Here is a 19,975-nt window from a genome sequence, read left to right as displayed (position 1 = left end):
TAACCCCTGGAGAGGACTCTAACCTCCCCTTGGACAAGACAACGAATTTAGGGACTCTAACCCCTGGAGAGGACTCTAACCTCCCCTTGGACAAGACAACGAATTTAGGGACTCTAACCCCTGGAGAGGACTCTAACCTCCCCTTGGACAAGGACAACGAATTTAGGGACTCTAACCCCTGGAGAGGACTCTAACCTCCCCTTGGACAAAGACAACGAATTTAGGGACTCTAACCCCTGGAGAGGACTCTAACCTCCCCTTGGACAAGACAACGAATTTAGGGACTCTAACCCCTGGAGAGGACTCTAACCTCCCCTTGGACAAAGACAACGAATTTAGGGACTCTAACCCCTGGAGAGGACTCTAACCTCCCCTTGGACAAGACAACGAATTTAGGGACTCTAACCCCTGGAGAGGACTCTAACCTCCCCTTGGACAAGACAACGAATTTAGGGACTCTAACCCCTGGAGAGGACTCTAACCTCCCCTTGGACAAGACAACGAATTTAGGGACTCTAACCCCTGGAGAGGACTCTAACCTCCCCTTGGACAAAGACAACGAATTTAGGGACTCTAACCCCTGGAGAGGACTCTAACCTCCCCTTGGACAAGACAACGAATTTAGGGACTCTAACCCCTGGAGAGGACTCTAACCTCCCCTTGGACAAGACAACGAATTTAGGGACTCTAACCCCTGGAGAGGACTCTAACCTCCCCTTGGACAAGGACAACGAGTTTAGGGACTCTAACCCCTGGAGAGGACTCTAACCTCCCCTTGGACAAGGACAACGAGTTTAGGGACTCTAACCCCTGGAGAGGACTCTAACCTCCCCTTGGACAAGGACAACGAATTTAGGGACTCTAACCCCTGGAGAGGACTCTAACCTCCCCTTGGACAAGGACAACGAATTTAGGGACTCTAACCCCTGGAGAGGACTCTAACCTCCCCTTGGACAAGACAACGAATTTAGGGACTCTAACCCCTGGAGAGGACTCTAACCTCCCCTTGGACAAGGACAACGAATTTAGGGACTCTAACCCCTGGAGAGGACTCTAACCTCCCCTTGGACAAGACAACGAGTTTAGGGACTCTAACCCCTGGAGAGGACTCTAACCTCCCCTTGGACAAGACAACGAGTTTAGGGACTCTAACCCCTGGAGAGGACTCTAACCTCCCCTTGGACAAGGACAAAACACAAAAACGGTTGATTTCCCACCACTGTTGGTTTGACTAGGTACGATGAAACATAGTAATCGTCTAAATTTGGTTCTCAGTTCCGAATAGCAGTACTTTGAATTAACAGGTGTCTGCTTACCTTTTTTTTTTTTATGTTGAGGCGCCTCTGACGATTACGTCTGACTCCTCGTACCGGTGTATGGATCTTTCTCCCGATCTGTCGGTCGGGCCGGAACCCTCTGGACTCCCTCTTTTCAGCGTCGGGGTCACCATTTGAAGGATTCATTTATCTATGTGTCTATTCCAATATGTAATGATAGTATTCAATGACACAAATCTGTGTTCTAGAAAGAGTGGTCTGGAGTCGCAGAGGTCCGATAATATCAGCTTTAATGCAGCAGTTGGAAATCAACAAGTACAGAGCTCTGGAGTTGTCTACGTTTCCCTACCCGCAACAGAGTTTGGGTTGGTTCACGAAGTCCAACTGGCTATCTGTCCCTCCCCAGCATATATTTATACAGTGCAATTGAAACACAAGTATCAAAAAAAAGGGTTCAGCTTGTTCTCTCGTGCGTCAGGGAGTTGTTCTTGCCTACGCGCGTCCCACCTGCTCGGGTGCCGTCTCCACCCGGTTTCAAGGTTGTTTCTGAAAATGAAGAGATAGAGACACAAAGAACAGCCTGCTTCCCACACCCAGTGTGAGACCCAATGTTTAAGCCTGAGCACACTTCTAAGTTTCATAACTTTAATAAGCACAATGCATAACTTTAATACATGCCTCCTTCATAAATCCTGTTGTTATATTCACTCGTGCACAGTGCCCGTGATGCATTCAGTGATTAAAATGCCACAGATATTAATAACTGGGATCATAGTTAGTGCCGTGCCTGATATGCAGCTGGTGATTACAGTTCTAGAATATGTGTTGTAATGTATTATACATTCTTTACCACCTCTCCATTGAAGTTAGTGAGAGAATTTGAAAGGCTGCTCTCGCTTCAAGGCCCATAGCTGAAAATCTGTAAATGTGAGCTCTTTAGTAGTTACATTGGCTGAAAGAGGACAATTTTTCCTACATTTTAAGGTATAACTTGTTTCTGTACGTTAAACTATATGAACGTTAGAGGAATTTGTTTGACAATTTAGTTGAATATCAGAAAAAGAGCAGCCAGCAGAGTGTGCCACTCTGCTTGCTGCTCATAAAAATCAAGAAGGAGCAAACATTTTAATGTATTTCAAACTGTCATAATTCAAAATTGGCTGAATATTTGAAAAAGCTGAATCATTTGGGAATAGCTGAATGTCTTGTGAACATTTTAAAGGTTGAATGGTGTCTCTAGCTGAAAGTATGCTGAAGTAGTTACGTTTGAAAGAGTAGGAAGCTTTTTAATGATTTGAAAGGATTTACCATTACTTTTAATGGGAGAATAATTTGCACAAAAACCTTAATGTCTTAAAAAGTATAAAAGTGAGAAATACCAAAAGTCATAGCCAACATCTCCTGAAGGAGCTGAACGTTTTGATACAAAAATTGTAGGAATCGGTGAAAGTATGCAGAACTAGTTAAAGGCCAAAAAACGGTGGAAGAACTAAGAAGTTGATATAATAATAATAATAAAGAGAAACAGGAAAACAATAGTGAGAATGCTTAACAGCATTCTCACAATAAAGAGAAACAGGAAAACAATAGTGAGAATGCTTAACAGCATTCTCACAACTAGAAAAGGCTGTTCCTGCGAAACAGCAGTGAGAATGCTAAAAACCGGAATGGGGATAGCTGACCATGCTAAAAAAGCTGAAAAGTGAAAATTTTGTAGAAAGTTATAAGCTGAAGCTTCAAAGCAACCGAAAGGTATTTTTGAAAGGGGCTGGAGCAGCATTCCAACAATGATTTGAAAGGATTTACCATTACTTTTAAAGGGAGAATAATTTGCACAAAAACCTTAATATTTAAAAAAGTATAAAAGTGATAAATGAGAAAATACCCGCAAGCTGAAATGAATTTCAAAAATGTGTGAGTCACACAAAAGAGGCAGTGTGGAAGCTGAACTGCATCATCTTAACAAAGCTAAGAGCTTAAATAGCCTACAATGCGGGAGAAGCTGAAAGCTGAACTGTTAAACAGAAGAAGAAGTAGGCTAGGTAGTCGTAACAAGAATATTATCGTTTTAACAGCTGAAATTATAGTTGGGATAGTAATAGCAGTAGCAGATGTAGCCTACCATTGAGTGCGTTTACTCAGCTTTTTTAGTTGGATTCAATGTGTTGATGGAATGAAACATACAGCAGTAGGGCCGATACAGGAAGACACGGCGACACTTTGTTGCAGAAGGATGATGGTGCAAGTTTTGTCCGTGGAGCATACAACGATTAATAAAAAAGAATCATGTAGACGCGTTTATTGAGTAATCGCATAACTAATTACACATGTAAACGGAGTAATCGTATCATTGGCATAAACCGACAATTACTAGTAATCGGGTTTCTCATGGTCAAGTAAACGCACCAATCACGTGTGTGAGAGACTGAGTGGTGCGTGTCTGTCGTTACGGTGATGGTGCAGCTATGATTGCTAACGCGCTGAGGGCAGAGAATAAGAGAAATGTAGCTAGAATCCACACCTCAAACAAGATAACCTAGACGCAAAACTGTACGTCCAATCCAAAATATAAGGATATTTTCCGAGACCCAAGACTCTGCCGAAACCAGAGATATTCTTTATATGTCTGTGCAGTCAGAAATACGACTCTACCTGCAGTTTCAAAAACGTGTTCCTTTTGCTTTCCTGGTGCGTGTTTGTTTGGTTGCCACGGCGATGGAGCAGCTGCGATCGCTAACGAGCTAGACAGAGAGAAAAACGAACATTTACCTAGCATCCACACCTCAAACAAGTTGACCTAGACACAAAACTACACGTCCAATCAATAAAATGAGGATATTTTCCGAGACCCAAGACTCTGCCGAAACTAGAGATGTCCTTTATATGTCTGACATACGACTCTACTGGCAGTTTTAAAATCTTGTTCTTTTTGCTTTCTCTGACGATTTTGTCACCAGATTTGCATTGGTCTCTATGGGGCGAGAGTTGGACTTTGTCTCGCTTTCGTGGGGCTCTGAACAAATGTGTACGTCTGTTGGATTCAACAGACAACTGTCTACGATCAGCACAAAATTAGCTATCTATTGATCCAAAAATGAAGCATGAAGAGCGAAAATTGTTTTTCAACAACATCCGAAGCTTCCCTCCACTCTAAGCATTTCAGTCTGCACTCTTTCACGTACACACCCATGTAAATCTCAGAAACGGCTTGAAAAAGTCATGAAACATAATCAGTGATATTGAAAAAAGTTGAATAGATATCAAAAAGCTGAGAACACACTCATTCATTTTGAAATATGTATGAAGGTAAGTGTTTTCCCCCTTATTGCAGCTACCCACGCCATCCTGTGTCTTCTCGTCAAATCCTCGACCTGCTTCCCTTCATGTTTTTTACACACAGGAAAGGCCAAAAAATGAGGTGTGAGACCCAGTTCAGCCTGGGTATTCATGTAGGGCAGCAACTATGTTGGCTCTGCGGTCAGTGACAAACACAACATGGTCCACTAGCAGCAGAGATGGGGACTCGAGTCTGAGACTCGGACTTGAGTCGCACTTAAGTCGCACAAACAGTGACTTCAGACTTGACTTGGACTTCGAGACTCGTCAACAACCTGTTTTCATGCAATTATTGCTTTTTAAATCTGAACGTATTCATTTATTTCTATTTTATTTGCGCATTTACGTTGGGGAAACGTATGACAAGCTGCATGTCCCCTGCCCTTTGCCATAATGTGCAACCTAATGCATGCGCTATGCCTATATGTGCGCGCACTCACATATCAAAAAATGCATTGAAGATGGCGACACCAAGTCCTCCTGGAGTTTTGTCATTAGTTTTGTTTTCAATAACTTGTAGTGGCAGGAAGCGAACAGCTACATGCAAGGTGTGTGGCACCAAGATAAATGATGTATGATCAACAATGTCGAACTTCATCAGGAAATCTCAAAACGCACCCAGATAGGTCAGTCACTTGCTAATGTGAAAGAGACGTTAAATTTAGCATATCGTCACAGGTAACAAGCTAACCATCGCAAAGTGTTGTGCTAATGCTGGGAACAGGCAAATTGTATCTTTATAGTTGTATTTTGCTGCAGTGCCCACTTTTTATTTCAGAAAAAAACATGATAGAAACGTTTAGTATTACTTTAGCTATTTCCCCCACAGAACACTACACATGTCAGTTTTATGCAGATTTTATTAGTGGCAAGCATAATAATTTCCCATGTCCATCTACAGCACGTGTCAAACTCAAGGCCCAATTTGGCCCGCGGGCCAAATGTGGCCCGCCACGTCATTTTATGTGGCCCGCGGAAGCTTAAATGGTGTATTGAAATAAGTCTACGCTGTTTTACAGCGTGCATTGACCATAAACTACATCTCTCACAATGCATTTCTATTTTGTTATGGCAAAGTGACGACATCCCGCCTCTAGAAAGCATTTTTTACACATCAGTGTTTAACGCAAAGTTGAACTGGGTGAAGGCGAGCATGGTTTGAATGACAGCACTCCAATGCAGCCGGTTCTGCAAACGTACCCCATGCGCCAAGGTCCTCGGGCATTCAACCCAAGTTGGTATCGCTCTCGAATTTGGTTGGAGTACTCAGCCAAGCAGTGGCGGTTCTAGACAAATTTTACTGGGGGGGCCAAGGTGGGGCCAGTGTTTAATCAGAGGGGCACATTAAAAAACGCAAACTGATATTTAAATATTAAATACTATAATTTAGCTTTACATTAAAATCATCCAAACGTTTATTTTCTACATAAAGAGTTTCAACTGAAACAATGAGGTAGGGCCTTCAACAATTAGAAATTAAATACAGTAGGACAATGCTGCAAAAGGTGGGCATGGACCCCTGAAAAAATAAAAAAAAATATATATATATTATAAAGTCAGCTCAGGGGGGGCCAGGGACATTTTTATAGGGGCCCTGGCCCCTGTAGGCCCCCGTGTAGAACCGCCACTGCAGCCAAGCTAGCATGTTTCTGCTTCCCAAACGCAAAGAGTTTCTGGAACAGCAGGTTCCTGATGTTCTCTCCTGTTTTTGACACATCATTTTCGACAAACAACACCCTCGAAATGAGACCAAGTCATTGTTTGTGTAATGAATGGTGCTAGATATGAATGAAGTTAATATGCGTCTTGCATATATGTTATGAACGCCAGGGGTAAACCTTGCCTAGGGCCCCAAGTGTGCTAGGACCGGCACTGTATGAACCTATATCATAACCAGGGCTTGACATAAAAAAAATTGCTCACCAGCCACTGTGGCTAGTGGTTTTCCAAAGTTACTAGCCACTCAGCAATTTCATTAGCCACAATTTTTGTTGAACTGTTTTTTCTTTGTCTCCTTTGAAACCGAAACATTTTCGGTTTCTTCACCAGTTTTTCTCTTTTGTGTTGGTGTTTGCATTCCGGATTTTCCTACACCTGTTATGTGCCGCCACATCCTTGCCTTGCAATGAGTTTATTATTTTAGACAGGGTCCTCAGGTTTGATCAAAAGCTTGGAGCGAGATTTAATGTAGGCCTATGTTTTGACAGGATATGAAACATTACAGAAATAATACATTTACATTTAGTCATTTAGCAGACGTTCTTATCCAGAGCGACTTACAGTAAGTACAGGGACATTCCCCCAAGCAAGTAGGGTGAAGTGCCTTGCCCAAGGACACAACATAATTTGGCACAGCCGGGAAGCGAACTGGCAACCTTATGATTACTAGCCCGATTCCCTAACCGCTCAGCCACCTGACTCCTAAGTGATATTCAGATATCCAGAGCACTCTGGAAATCACTAACTAGAAAGGTTATTAATACAGTATAATTTGAAATAAAATGAAGAAAGACATCTTCAGTCCTTCCCATACCCTCTAACATTTCCCTTAGTTTCAGATAATGGAGGCCTAAGCCAGCCAAACTGAGCCAAAGCTTCTGGTTGCAAAGCAGTTGTATAGTTTTTGACTGCATCAATAATAATTCAGCCAAAAATGGGCTGTATTACCAAATGTTCTAGCCTCTCTGGAGTAAATATAAAAAATGTTAGACAAGCTTTCTTCCAATTTACCTTCTCCGTCACGTGTGTTCGCGCGTCTATCGCTTACCTAGTAACGAACGTACGATGGCCGAGACTGTTCCGTGTGTTTGTGCATCTATGTTGCCTAGTAACGAACGCACGGCAAAGAACTCCATACTCTTTGACACAGGGGAACACGATACGTGCTGGCGGCAGGAAACTTCACTGTGTGCTTGCGCCTAGTCCATTAATGTATACAACGTTAGCAGGACTATTGGTTGGCGTTGCCTTCTCAGCGTGAGAAATACAAGGTGTGGCGTGTGAACTGGTTGAAATGCGTGTGTCTCACGGTCAATGCGCATGAGGCTTGAGAAACCCTGTTTTAGATGTGTTTTGAGAAGACTACAATGAAAAATATATATAGAGAGATATATAAAATTCCACATGACAAAATGTTTATTGAATTCTATGAAGTTCACTACAGGCAAGCGCAATTCGTATGTTATGACATTAGCAGCAACAATAGCCTAATTGTAATGGTAAAATGAAGTAGTCTGTTTTGTAAAGTTGATACACAAATGCATTTCTGAAATATTACAAGGTATAAATGAGTCAAGAGAGTTACAATAAATGAGTAAATAAGAATTCTACAACATCTTAGAAAGCTAAAGGAGGCCTATTCCTGAAGTGGTGAGCTGTGTAAGCATTGGAATGCTTGGAATGTTGACGGTAACTTGACTTGAGTAGACTATATGTGTGGCGGCCTGTGGAAACCCTTCACAGGGTGAACATTTCTGTGTATTATAGATATTTGGAAACTACAAACTCTCCTGAATGCAAAATATTGCTTTCCACAAAGAGTTAACAGAGCTGCAGTCCGCTCCAAAAAGACAAGTGCTATAGGACTAAACTAGAAGAATGTTGCATCAATGTAGGTTATCCTATAGCCTCGCTCAAACAAAGTATTGATGATTCTGTGCACCGTGATGTGACAGCTCCGACGGTGATATGCTAGCTTCAGCAATTTTCACCCCTGCCACAAGGGCCAGGGGCAGACGTGTCGAGAAATGGGAAGACAATAACATAACTGAAGTAAGCGACTAGCCTTACACTTCATATAATATATAATAAAATAAAGTATGAAAACATCTCAAGAATTAACCTATTAATCAAGAATAAACAATTTGCAACTGTGTTGATCAAATTGTGTATATAGAGCTTCGCCATTTCATCGGTTATTATAAAGTGTGACCTTTACAATTTAATGTCCTATACCCACTACTTCAGAAGTTATTAGCTACCTATGAATTTAAAAACTGATTTTGATTCGCTACAGCACAGATTACTTCATGTTCTATTAAAATTACAGTCCACAATTCTACTATAATTTATTGCTAGTATTTTTGTACAAGCATTCATGGTGTATCTGTTCCAGCAGATGCTTCAGGTGTTTATCAGTAGAAGTTCTTCAAGTGAATCTGGAATTCTGCTTGTGCTTTATTTCTTTCTTTCCTTCATTACCGTCAGTGTACATGTTGTCCCTGTTGGCCTGTATGACAAAAGACATTAAAGTGAAAAATTAGGTGTGAGACCCAGTTCAGTCAAACAATATTAATTTACACAAGAACACTACTTATTGCGACTAAATGTTCATTTACGCATCCATTTACCAGATGCTAACAGATTATTGCACTGGCTCACCAAAGCAGGTGGATGGCCTTTGTTGACTGTGTGAAGGATATTATTGACCCACAGTATAAAATGTCACTTTCCACTAACCAAAAACACTTACCATTAATCTACGCTGGGCTCAGTCTATGGAGTATACATGAAACAGAAGGTGAGAAAGCATGAAAGAGTTTATTTTTGTGTGGCAAATCTAGAACTTGGAAAAGTATATTTTCTGAAGATGTACTGTATGTGCTGTCAAAAAGTGAAGTTAATAAATATATGTTGTCACAAAGAAAGTTGTACAGTTAAATGTGACTTTAGGCATATCTTGCATATACATTTTTCAATAATAATAATGTCAATGTTCGCATGTCAGACTAAACAAAATAAATTGGTTGTTATACAAAAAAATAGTATTCAAGATTAAAATAGTACTTCCATATTAGTTATGATAGATTAAGAGGAATTTCCACTAGTGGATAAAGGGTTTTCTTTTTTTAATGTCATCTGGGGATTTAATATCTTGACAATGGAAGGTTTATTTGTGGAGGGAGCTGGGGTCTGAATTGTTATTTATCATCATCCCTAAGGGGTTTGAACTGGATTCCAGTCACTTTAGACCAGGCCCCTGATGGGAATATGCATGTGTACTGATTTATCTACAGGTCCAAGTCTTATCTTTGATATACTGTAGAACAGTGATTCCCAACCTGTGAGAAATGCAGGTGGGCCGCCAAACCATTGAAAACTAAAATATGAAAAATGAATAAATATTGAAATATTTATATATACTGTTGATTGAATGGTTATAAAAATTCTTGTACCTTTTTAAATGACATTTTGCCTTTTATTCAACATGACCGAAAAATGAAAGTGCAAAGCCGCAAAGTGAAAAGGGTTGGGAATGGCTGTTGTAGAAACTTGTCAGTGGCAATGCTTTTACTGACTTTTATGCTATGTTACATTGACTGGGAAACATCCATTTGAATACTGTCTCAATGGGGAACTAAAGGTTGCTGAGGCAAAAATTGATTTGAACTGCTCATGTTCATTGGTGCGGATCCTGAAATGTAGTGCTAGAGGTTAGAGGTATTGTCACTCATTGACGATGGGCATTGGTCATTACAGGCTTTGCCTTAGTCATTTCTCATCAATAATCATTCATTGTTCACATTTGGTCAATTGAGAAGTTTATTGAGATACCTGACAAATTATGAGTATTTCAACAACCATGTAAGGTGAAATATAGGAGTTGATGGGCTGTGGACAACAAACTTGATCACAAGTTAAATGGAATCTATGAATACAAACGTAACAGTCACGTACGCAGTCCTCATAAATCGGAGAAAAACTTTGCCTACTGAGTTTTCCAGTTTTGCACGCATACTTTTGCAGATTCATTTACACAGTTTGATACATTTGACCTTTGAATTGGCTGACATTGACTCCTTCCAAGTGTTTCCTGGGAGTAAGAAGTCCAACTTTCATCTGAGTAGGGGTTTCACCGAATGGTTGACTAGTTGATTATCAAAACACTTAGGAAACTATGGAAGCCCATTGAGGTTTATATTCAAATGATAATGTAGTTTCAGAAATACATGATCATTTTCAATGTAAGTGTTATTTGAGACAATATTCGAATGAAAATGCAATAATCCAAATGCTACATATATTCAAATGTTAATGCAAATGGGAAAATTAAAATGCAATATAAACAATGTAACCACATTTTCCATTTGTGCAAGTGTAGCGGTTGTTAGTACTCATCGTGCGTTGTGTCTGATGTCACCATTGTATGCAACAGACGTGGTCTTGCAAGCTCTGTCAGGCTTTTCCGGATCGTGTTCATCCATAACCGTGAATCGAACCCGCCGTCTCTGACTTCTCAAGCGCCACCACTACCAGCTAAGCCAACGAAAAGCTAGCTCTTCGTTGACGCGGGTGGCCTGCTACATACCTGAGGAGTGAGTTTCATGGGGTGTTGGTCAGAGACAGAGGATGCCAGAGTCAGACTAAATACACATAAATAAGTCCCTTAGTTATAAAGCTCGAAATCGCCGGTGTGCCCTTTTGTGTCTCCGCAGCGCGACTGTGCCATTGTGACTTATTGTGCTGCGTTATGTCATTTTTCCCACCATGTGCGATACTAAAATCAGTGTGACACACTTTACAAAAGGCGTGGGAATTGTCGATGCGGCTTGGAGATGAGAAATTAAATGCCTCTGTCCATATTGTTACATTTGCAGCCATATTTTTGTTTCTTCGCCGTAGCACCACCTGAGACTTTTAATGCCATTTATTCCCCTGATTCTTGATTCAGATTCCCCGTCTACTATTCAAATTCTCCCGTCTACCTGCGCAGATATCAACAGAGCAACTGGGTTGTAGGTTGCCAGGTTGAGGTCACAAATGGGTTGAACATTTTATGATATGTATCGTATTTCTTCGAATAAACGCAGCGGTGTTTATTAAATAACGTTCATTTTTGGTGCAGCGTTTATTCGAGGGCGGCGTTTATTCGAGGGCGGCGTTTAATTAGTAAGGGTGATCTCGTGAATTGTAGCTGCAGTGCAGCCATAGACAACTTCGTTGCTGGCATTGTGACAAATGAATCATGCTGCTAAAAATGCAGGATTCATTTACTACCGTTGACCTCCTTGTCTATTTTTTGTTTGTCTATGAGTGCGGCAACTCCCTTTCTCATGGCTATCAATTAGGTGTGCGTTGGTAGTGCAACTGTCTCAAATACAGATGTTCTACATTGTGTAGAAATCTGAAGCAGCATGCCTAAATGTTCATACACGTTAGCTTTCAAACAGAAAGTTATGTAGGCCCTACATGTGTAATAAATACTGGGGTTGAATTTACAGCAAATGTTTACTCCTCGACAGGTCTGCAAACGCCTTTGTAAACCCAGATTTGTTAAAACGTTTTAACACATCGAGGCAACAAAGCGTTTGCTGACCTGTCGAGGAGTAAACATTTGGTTTCTTATATACTACAACAATACGTGGGAAGATCCCAAATCAAACAGGTCGAATCTGGAGCAGACACCATGTTGTCAGAGCAATCAGCTGCACTTGCACTGGTGACGTCACTACACCTCCAAGGCAACATATCAACAACATCAATTCGTCTTCTGTCTGCTTCAGATACTTTTTTTAAACGCGAAGCGATTGCTTTGATCATTTTTTTCAGTGCTTCGAAACTATACGGTCATTGGATAAATGCTGCGATTATGTCCCGCCCACGGACGCTCAGCATCTCTGGGAGTGAATGGAGGAGTGGGCTGGCCTGGACACCTTCTGCGTGATGATTGGAGGGTCTGTCGAAAGACTGCATCTCCTTTTGATTGACAGCGATTTTGTACTATAAAAAGTCGCCGAAGCTATTCGAGCTCAGTCCCATCTCGGATTTTGAAAGTGTAGTCGTAAGACAAAAACTGCTGCAACCTATTTCTTGGTATTTGCCTGGTGAAATTGCTAGCCAATTTTCATCATACATTTCATACAATTATACACCACATTCCTTGTTTCAGTTTAACCTAATTCCCACATTTCCTTTGAGTTTAATATTTTTCCGTATATTGTTCATTCATTCATTCATACAGTAGGCTAGGCTAGTGTCGAACTTCTTTCCACTCAAAATTGTTTTGCCACTCTAGCGCCACCAACGGGTCAAAGTTGGACTTAAATAAGTAACTGAAATAATATTACTCAATGTCAAAAACGAACGCGAACTACTTCGTTACTCAATTAAGTAATAATATTATGTAACTTTTTTCTAATGGTGGTTTGGGACAATGTCAGCTTTCACCGTGGTGTCCGTATACAAGAATAGTTCAACATCAACCAGCATTTTTACTGTAAATGTTTGCCTTCCACCATACAGCCATTTTCTCAACCCTTTGTGTGGCAGTGAAAGGTCTATGACCGAAAACAAGCGGAGCTGGTTCAGGCAGGGGACACGAGACAGCGCGTCACTAGCAACGCGTCATATCACGCTGCAGGGCACACCTTCCTAATAGGGCGGGGTATACAGCAGGGTATCCCGGCATATATGCATTGCTAGTGCGACACAGACGTCAGTCATCCTGCTGATGTTGAGTGAGGGAGTCGCTATGTCCGATCAGTCCGGTTCCGATCTGGAAGAGTGCAATGAGGTTTCGTTGGTCGGCGGTGAACCTTTTGATGGAGCAGGAATTCCTTCAGCCGGCGGATCTAAACCCCGTTGTAGTTCTCGCCTGGCATTGAGGCAGCTGGTACCGATCGAGGAATGGCCTATTCCTCGCCTTCTGGCTGGTTTCTATGGCAGGGGACTCACGCCTCCAGTCAGGCTGTCCCATGAAGATTTATACCTCCAGTTCATGGACATTTGCGAGGAGGAGCCAGCGGATCCTGTCCCCCCCAAAGCTCCGGGGAAGAGCAAGCGGGGTTCCGCTGCGGTTGCTAGTGTGGCCAAGAAGCCCAGACGGGGGTCCGCAGCCGGCTCTGTCGAGCAACAGCCTGATCCTGTGCTGGCGGCTTTAATCGATATGCGGGGTGTGCCCGCTGCCATGGATGCCCGCATTCAGCACCTCGAGGGAGCCGGGGCCTTGGTCGCCGCGCCTGTGGGCGTGATTGCTGCGCAGGAGGTTCGGCCCTCATACACCCTGGCCAGCGCGGTGCCCGCCGTAGTCTCTGGGGCCTCCTTTCTGCCTCCATCAGCTGCTGTTCCGGCGAGTCTCCGCGAGCTGATATTGTCAGGTAAAGATGTGAACCTCGTGAAAGTCCTGCTGTGTGGGCCTGAATCGGTCGAAAGCCGCTTGGTGGAGTGTGGGAACGTGGCTGTGTTTCGTCTAACCAAGACTCTGACGATGTCCGAATTTGTCGTGGCTTTTGGGGTTTTCCGTGACATCATGTGCGATGGATTCCCCGAGAGGCGCGTTGAACTAGACACGTATCTGGCCATCATTGCTGACCTATCGCTCTCCTATGGGGGAGCTTTGTTCCACGAATACCACAAAAGTCTTTCTGCTAAGGCTGCCCTGTACATCCAGCGGTTCAATCTGCGTCTGGACTGGTCTGTGTTGGATCTGGAGCTGGTTAGCCGCACATTCACTGGGCTTCGTCCTCTATCATGTGTGGTGTGCAGATCATTCTCCCATCCTACTGGGCTTTGCCCTCTCACGGTGACTTCTAAAGGGGAGTCAGGTGGCTGAGCGGTGAGGGAGTCGGACTAGTAATCCGAAGGTTGCCAGTTCGATTCCCGGTCATGCCAACTGACGTTGTGTCCTTGGGCAAGGCACTTCACCCAACTTGCCTCGGGGGAATGTCCCTGTACTTACTGTAAGTCGCTCTGGATAAGAGCGTCTGCTAAATGACTAAATGTAAATGTAAAGTGGGGGATCCTTCCCATGATGTGAAACCTGGTAACAGTGGCACGGAGCGCCGCTTGTTCAAACGCCAGGTGCCTACTGCAGGTTCCGCTCCTCCTGTATGCATGTATTTCAATGCATAGGGGTGTTGTACCTATCCTAATTGTCGATTTCTACATGTCTTCAGTCAGTGCTCGGACAGCCATCCGAGGTCGACCTGCCCGCGTCGGTTCCGACCGGCGGGCAAGGCCATGAAATAATTAAACATCCTTCTACCCCTGTTGACATTGGTCGTCTGTCTGAAGCCCTGAGTGGCCACCCCAACCGATGTTTTGTGAACTATCTCCTCACTGGGTTGCGGGAGAGATTTATGGCTGGGGTGGAATGTGTGCCCACTGTCACTCATGTGTAACAACTTGCAATCGGCGCTCAAGGAGCCCGACGTGGTCGACGCGTTGCTAGCTTAGGAATCCGGCAAGGGGTATTTGTTGGTAGCCTGGCTCTGCCCTCCTACGAACTTCCGCTCAATTTTGATTTTGCTTCTGTACTAGGTCTGGCCATGAGGTAAGTAAGTCAGATGTCTCCGGTAATTTTCTACCGGCCAATCAGCGAACAGAGCTCTAGTTTGTGTTGTAGTTCGGTAATGGCGGCGGAGAAAGATGTGAGCGTTGCCATTTGGTCCGTTGTGGCAACTAGGGATGGGTATTCCCAGTGAATCGATTCCTTGGAATCGTTAGCAAAATTCCTTAACGATTCTGTTAACGATTCTCGGTGCCGTTAAACAATTAAAATGCCAAGTTTAATAATGGATTAAAAATCGATATGCTCAGTTTAATAATGGGACACGCGAACGTCTGTCTGAATAAACTATAAAAGTTTGCGCACGCATGCGCGAAGACAGACTGCAGCAAACATGACAACTAGGAAGAAGCATTCTAACGTTTGGTTGTATTTCACACGACAAAATGACAACAACGCCACTTTTAACGCGTGTAAAAAGTCTATTTCGTCGAAGGGAGGAAATACTACAAATATGAAGAAGCATTTGAACACACAGCATGGAATGAAGTTACTGGAACGTCATGTGTTCGATGCATGCAGCAGCGCAGCTAACGTTCGCGCTTCATCTCTAACTATCTAAGGTAGAGCTAAACTGCTAAAAAGTGATCACAACCACTTGTTACTGTGTGAAGCAATTTTATTGTGTGTAGTCGATCTAGTTATCTTCTGTCCCGTCGTTTGAAGCATACATTTTAGCTCCGGCATTCGTCTCCCATTAGTATTGGTCTTATTGATCATTTCACGTTATCGGGGTGGCGTGTGTCATCAGCAAACGTTCGCGTGTCGCATTATTAAACTGAGCATATCGATTTTTAATCCATTATTAAACTTAGCATTTTAATTGTTTAACCTTTTAATAGTCCTGTTAAATGTGCCTGAAAACACCTAAACAACATACCCAAAGTACATTGAAAGCTGTTGTTGAACCATTTGGAGTACATGCATGTAAATGGTCTCTTTTGAAAGGTGACACTGAAGTTATTTCCCCTGTTGTTATGACCCCTGTAAGTCCTTCTGGTGTTGAGTAATAGAAGCTTGAACACAAGGAAACTGAAAGTTTCTATCTCCGACTAGATTTTGTTTTGAAAACAAAGGCCTGAAGGTGGTAGGTATTGCTAAATGCGTACGTTTTGGGAAAATGTATAGGCTCATCTTAAGTGCCTCATTACCCCAATCAATCAGATCACATTTCTTTAAATGTGCCTGCTGGCAGTAGGCTTAATGGAAATTAATCATTGAATGAGATCTTGCTAGCGAAAATAATGATCTCAACTCTTTCAGAATAAGTAGATAAAAACAAGGCCAAAGAGTATCTAATTGATACGAATTCATAGACACTTATGAGGATATATGTACTGAAAGCGCTTATATCATGTACTATATATGTGTATATGCATGTAGGCCTATGTGTAAATCCCTCTTTGATTTCATTGACTGGGACATGGCCAGGGATTCGCCAAGTAGCCTACATTTTTCTTACAGCAAAGCATGCTGCGGCTTTGCCAATGTTTTCTGCATCGCCTATACTGTATAAAAATGTACCTGACCCAAAAAACCTCAAGGCTATGCAGAGAGTCTAAAGCACAGTTAAAGTTTCAAGTAGCTTTATTGTCAATTTCTTCACATGTTAAGACATAAAAAGGAATCGATATGACGTTTCCCACTCTCCCACAGTGAAACATATAAAAAGCACAGGCACAACAGATAAGACAAGACATTTCCTAAAACATAGCGTTACATATTCACATACAGCAGCATGGAGTCTGATACTGTTTTGACATTTAAAATTATGTTAAAAACGTTATTGTTTAGTCAATTCTACGACTGTTAAAGGTAAGTATGTTACTAGTTGGAGGCAACGGGGGACGGGTTTTTTCCATCCTTATTCTATAAGTATAACTTATTTTAGAGTTCTCTTCCCCTGGAACAGATTTCATGTTCCAACCGAGGGGGGCTGTCGCTGTCTTGGTGTGTGGGGCTGAATCAAATTCCCCTTTTTTGCTCTGTTAAATTGCTGCACCAGTCCACACTTGACCGGTGGGGATCTCATTCTATTATGACTGTAACTGTTAGCTGCTCCTGGCATTCTCTAATCCCTGCTCTCCTCTCTCTGTCCCCCCCACACACATCCCTTGTGGTGTGGGGGGTTTGAGTTGTCAGCACCTGCCTGGTCGTCGGTCGGCCAACGCTGGACCTGGTCGCGAGTCTCCCGGTCCTGTCCTACATCTATAAAGTTGAACAATGGATTTTGGTGTTTCAAAACCCATCGACACTGTATGACTATGTTTAGCCTGTGTTCTGCTCCTCTCTCTCACCAACCGTCTCTGGAGGTGAGGATCCCTCTCTGAATTGCTCCTCCCAAGGTTTCTTCCATTTTTTCTCCTGAGTTTTTCCTTGTCTTCCTTGAGGGTTTAGGTTGGTTGAGGGCCAGTTCTATGGGCGTATGTGAAGCCCTCTGTGACATGCTTGCGTGTAAAAAGGGCTATACAAATACATTTGATTTGATAAGCTCATAATAAAGCATAAAGGTTGCTGCGGCGTGTGATATTTGCAATGTACGGCCCAAGAAGGTCTTGCAAATAAAATGGAGTTAGGCCTGAAAGGGTTAACTAAAGTTCGGGAGGAAGGTGGCACACCAAGACTCCTCCTTCTCCAATCAAACTAAACTCCCCTTGGTCAATTAAGAGTTCTGTATAAAGTATCTTCCATTCTTCGGGTCCCTGTGCTAGCATGTTGTTGTCACCCTCCCACCCTGCTGCTCGGCCGTGACCCATTAGGACTCTCCGCCACACCCCGAGTCCATGCCCGGACACCAGGCCCGGCTCTGCAACCGGCCTCCTCCACCATCGGGCGTGGCTCTGCTACCAGCTCTGCTTCAATAAAAGCTATCTATTCAATCTATGGTGTGATTACTGAACTCGTGAATGAGTCCTTATCGGCTGAATCGATATATCGCTCAAACAAGAACTCATCCGTGTGAAATAAAGGATCTTGGAGATCATGAAGAACTCTATTGGTATGGAAAGCTAATCAAACTAGAATATAGCTCCTTGGTCAACTGGGTCTCTCAAAAAGGGAGCTGCCATGTTATTTTCCAGGGGTGTGCCAAGCTTAACCAGATACACTTACGTTAGCCTGCTCTGAAGCAGGTTAGTGTTAATTGATATGTTACTATGGTGATTTATTGAAAGTTGCTTCCACGAACCAAAAAGAGGGTTTTTATCTTAGCCTGAAAATTAGCTCGCTAAACCGCTTAGCGAGCTACGACGAATACCCCCCTGACCTGGACGTGCATCACAGGCAACTTCGTGTTGCGGGCCGCATACATCCCTGGGTTACTCAATAATGTGGCTGATGCTCTATCACGTTTCCACTTTCAGGAATTCCGAGCATTGTGTCCGGAGGCGAAGCCGGACAGCTTGGTGTGCCCAGCCTTTCAGGAGGCTCTTTTAGATTAGACAAGACGCTGGAGGGCTACATGAAGGTCGCCGCTAAGTACATGCTAGCAGGCATGGGCAAGGGTACATTAAAATCATATGATTATGCTTGGATGTATTACTGTTCTTTCTGCCGCGCACTCAATACACCCCATCATCCAGTGAGCTTGCCTATCGTATGCGCACATGTCGTTCACTGCTTCACCTCCCAGAAGCTCCAGCCGTCGACTATCAAGGCAGCTGTAGCCGGGATTCAGTTTCATCTCCGATGTCGATGCGGGCGGGATGCTTTAATGCTCCCACTGATCATGTTAGAAGCTGCGTGTCTTATGGCTTTTTATGGGTTTCTGCGGTGCGACAAATTCATGTGTCGGTCAAGCACATTTCAACCTATGCACGATCTCACCCTCTGCGACTTAACCTTAGATACGCGTATGTACACAGTGGTGCTGAAACACAGCAAGAGTGTGAAAGCTGGTGTGAGTACTCCTGTTGTCATATCGAAGATTAACTCAGCTTTCTGTCCCCTCTCTTCCATGGTGAAATACCTCCGCTGGCGTTCATCCACGGCAATGAGCGAGCCCCTGTTCGTCACCGATGCCGGGAAAGCCATGAGCAGATACTGGTTCACCGGGAGGCTCGCAATCCTGTGCCGGCGCTGTGGTCTGGACCCGAAACTGTACACGGCTCACTCGTTCCGAATTGGAGCGGCTACGTCAGCTTCTCAAGTGGTCTCAGCCTCGACGCTCAAAGTGATGGGTTGGTCATCTGCAACTGTTCAAAGTTACATCAGTCTGAATGCCAGTGATGTTCTGGAAGGCCAGAGGAGAATGGCTTCCACTCTCCCTACCTCTCAATAACTTTCACTCTTCACGTTTGTGTATTGCATGTTTCTGTATTCACTCAATATCATGTGTATGTGTTCCAGGCTAATGATAAGAAATGTTCGTCAGGTGGCTGGCCGGGCGCGGGTATACAGCAGCACGTTAACGAAGGTGACATGTCACCGACAACGTTGGTAAGTCGAGGCGTGCCTCGGTTGGTACACTTCAATCGATTCAATTCATTCACGATAGATACTCCAGGGGCACCGGTTGCGCTGAGATATAATGCTGAGGGTAAGTATGGCAATACGACGCTCATCTCATTCACATTCTAACACGACAGGGGCACCACATACACACAGCAGTCTCATACGTTGTCTCGTCTGGCATGTGGTTTTGTGTTGGGGAATGCGTCGCTGCTCTCTGCTCGGAGGTCGAGAAGGTGTCTCCGTTGGGTGCTGCAGGGAGCCGATGCAAGCAGAACCATTATGCCAAATCAAGTATTACAATCATGTATTGTATCGTGTGCAATAAAGTATCAAGTAAATACTATACTGAGTCCTCCTGCCTGAAACAAGCGGAGCTGGTTCAGGCAGGGGACGCGAGACATAGCGTGTCACTAGCAACGCATCATATCACGCTGCAGGGCACACCTTCCTAATAGGGCGGGGTATATAGCAGGGTATCCCGGCATATGCATTGCTAGTGCGACACAGACGTCAGTCATCCTGCTACCTCCGCCTCCAACCCTTGGTTCTGTGTTTCCTTTCTTAGGGGGAATGCGTCGCTGCTCTCTGCTCGGAGGTTGAGACGGTGTCTCCGTTGGGTGCGGCA

General features: G+C 43.5%; 1 protein-coding gene across 2 annotated transcripts in view; it reads right to left on the bottom strand.

The window, feature by feature from the left end:
- Window positions 1–8,461: 8,461 nt before the first annotated feature.
- Window positions 8,462–19,975, bottom strand: part of reep6 (receptor accessory protein 6) — a 74,122-nt gene continuing 62,608 nt past the window's right edge. The window contains exons 6-7 of one of the 2 annotated variants that reach the window (XM_067230464.1): window positions 9,085–9,107; window positions 8,462–8,841 (exon numbers count right to left, since the gene is read on the bottom strand). In XM_067230464.1, the coding sequence (XP_067086565.1) occupies window positions 9,087–9,107 (21 nt within the window). In that variant the 3' untranslated portion in view covers window positions 8,462–8,841; window positions 9,085–9,086. Of the gene's footprint in view, window positions 8,842–9,084; window positions 9,108–10,854; window positions 10,921–19,975 lie in introns of those variants that run through there. The other variant, XM_067230463.1, reaches the window with a different exon arrangement.

This window comes from Osmerus mordax, chromosome 27, assembly GCF_038355195.1.
Source record: "Osmerus mordax isolate fOsmMor3 chromosome 27, fOsmMor3.pri, whole genome shotgun sequence".
Lineage (NCBI taxonomy): Eukaryota > Metazoa > Chordata > Actinopteri > Osmeriformes > Osmeridae > Osmerus > Osmerus mordax.
This window is presented reverse-complemented; position numbering and strand designations above follow the sequence as displayed.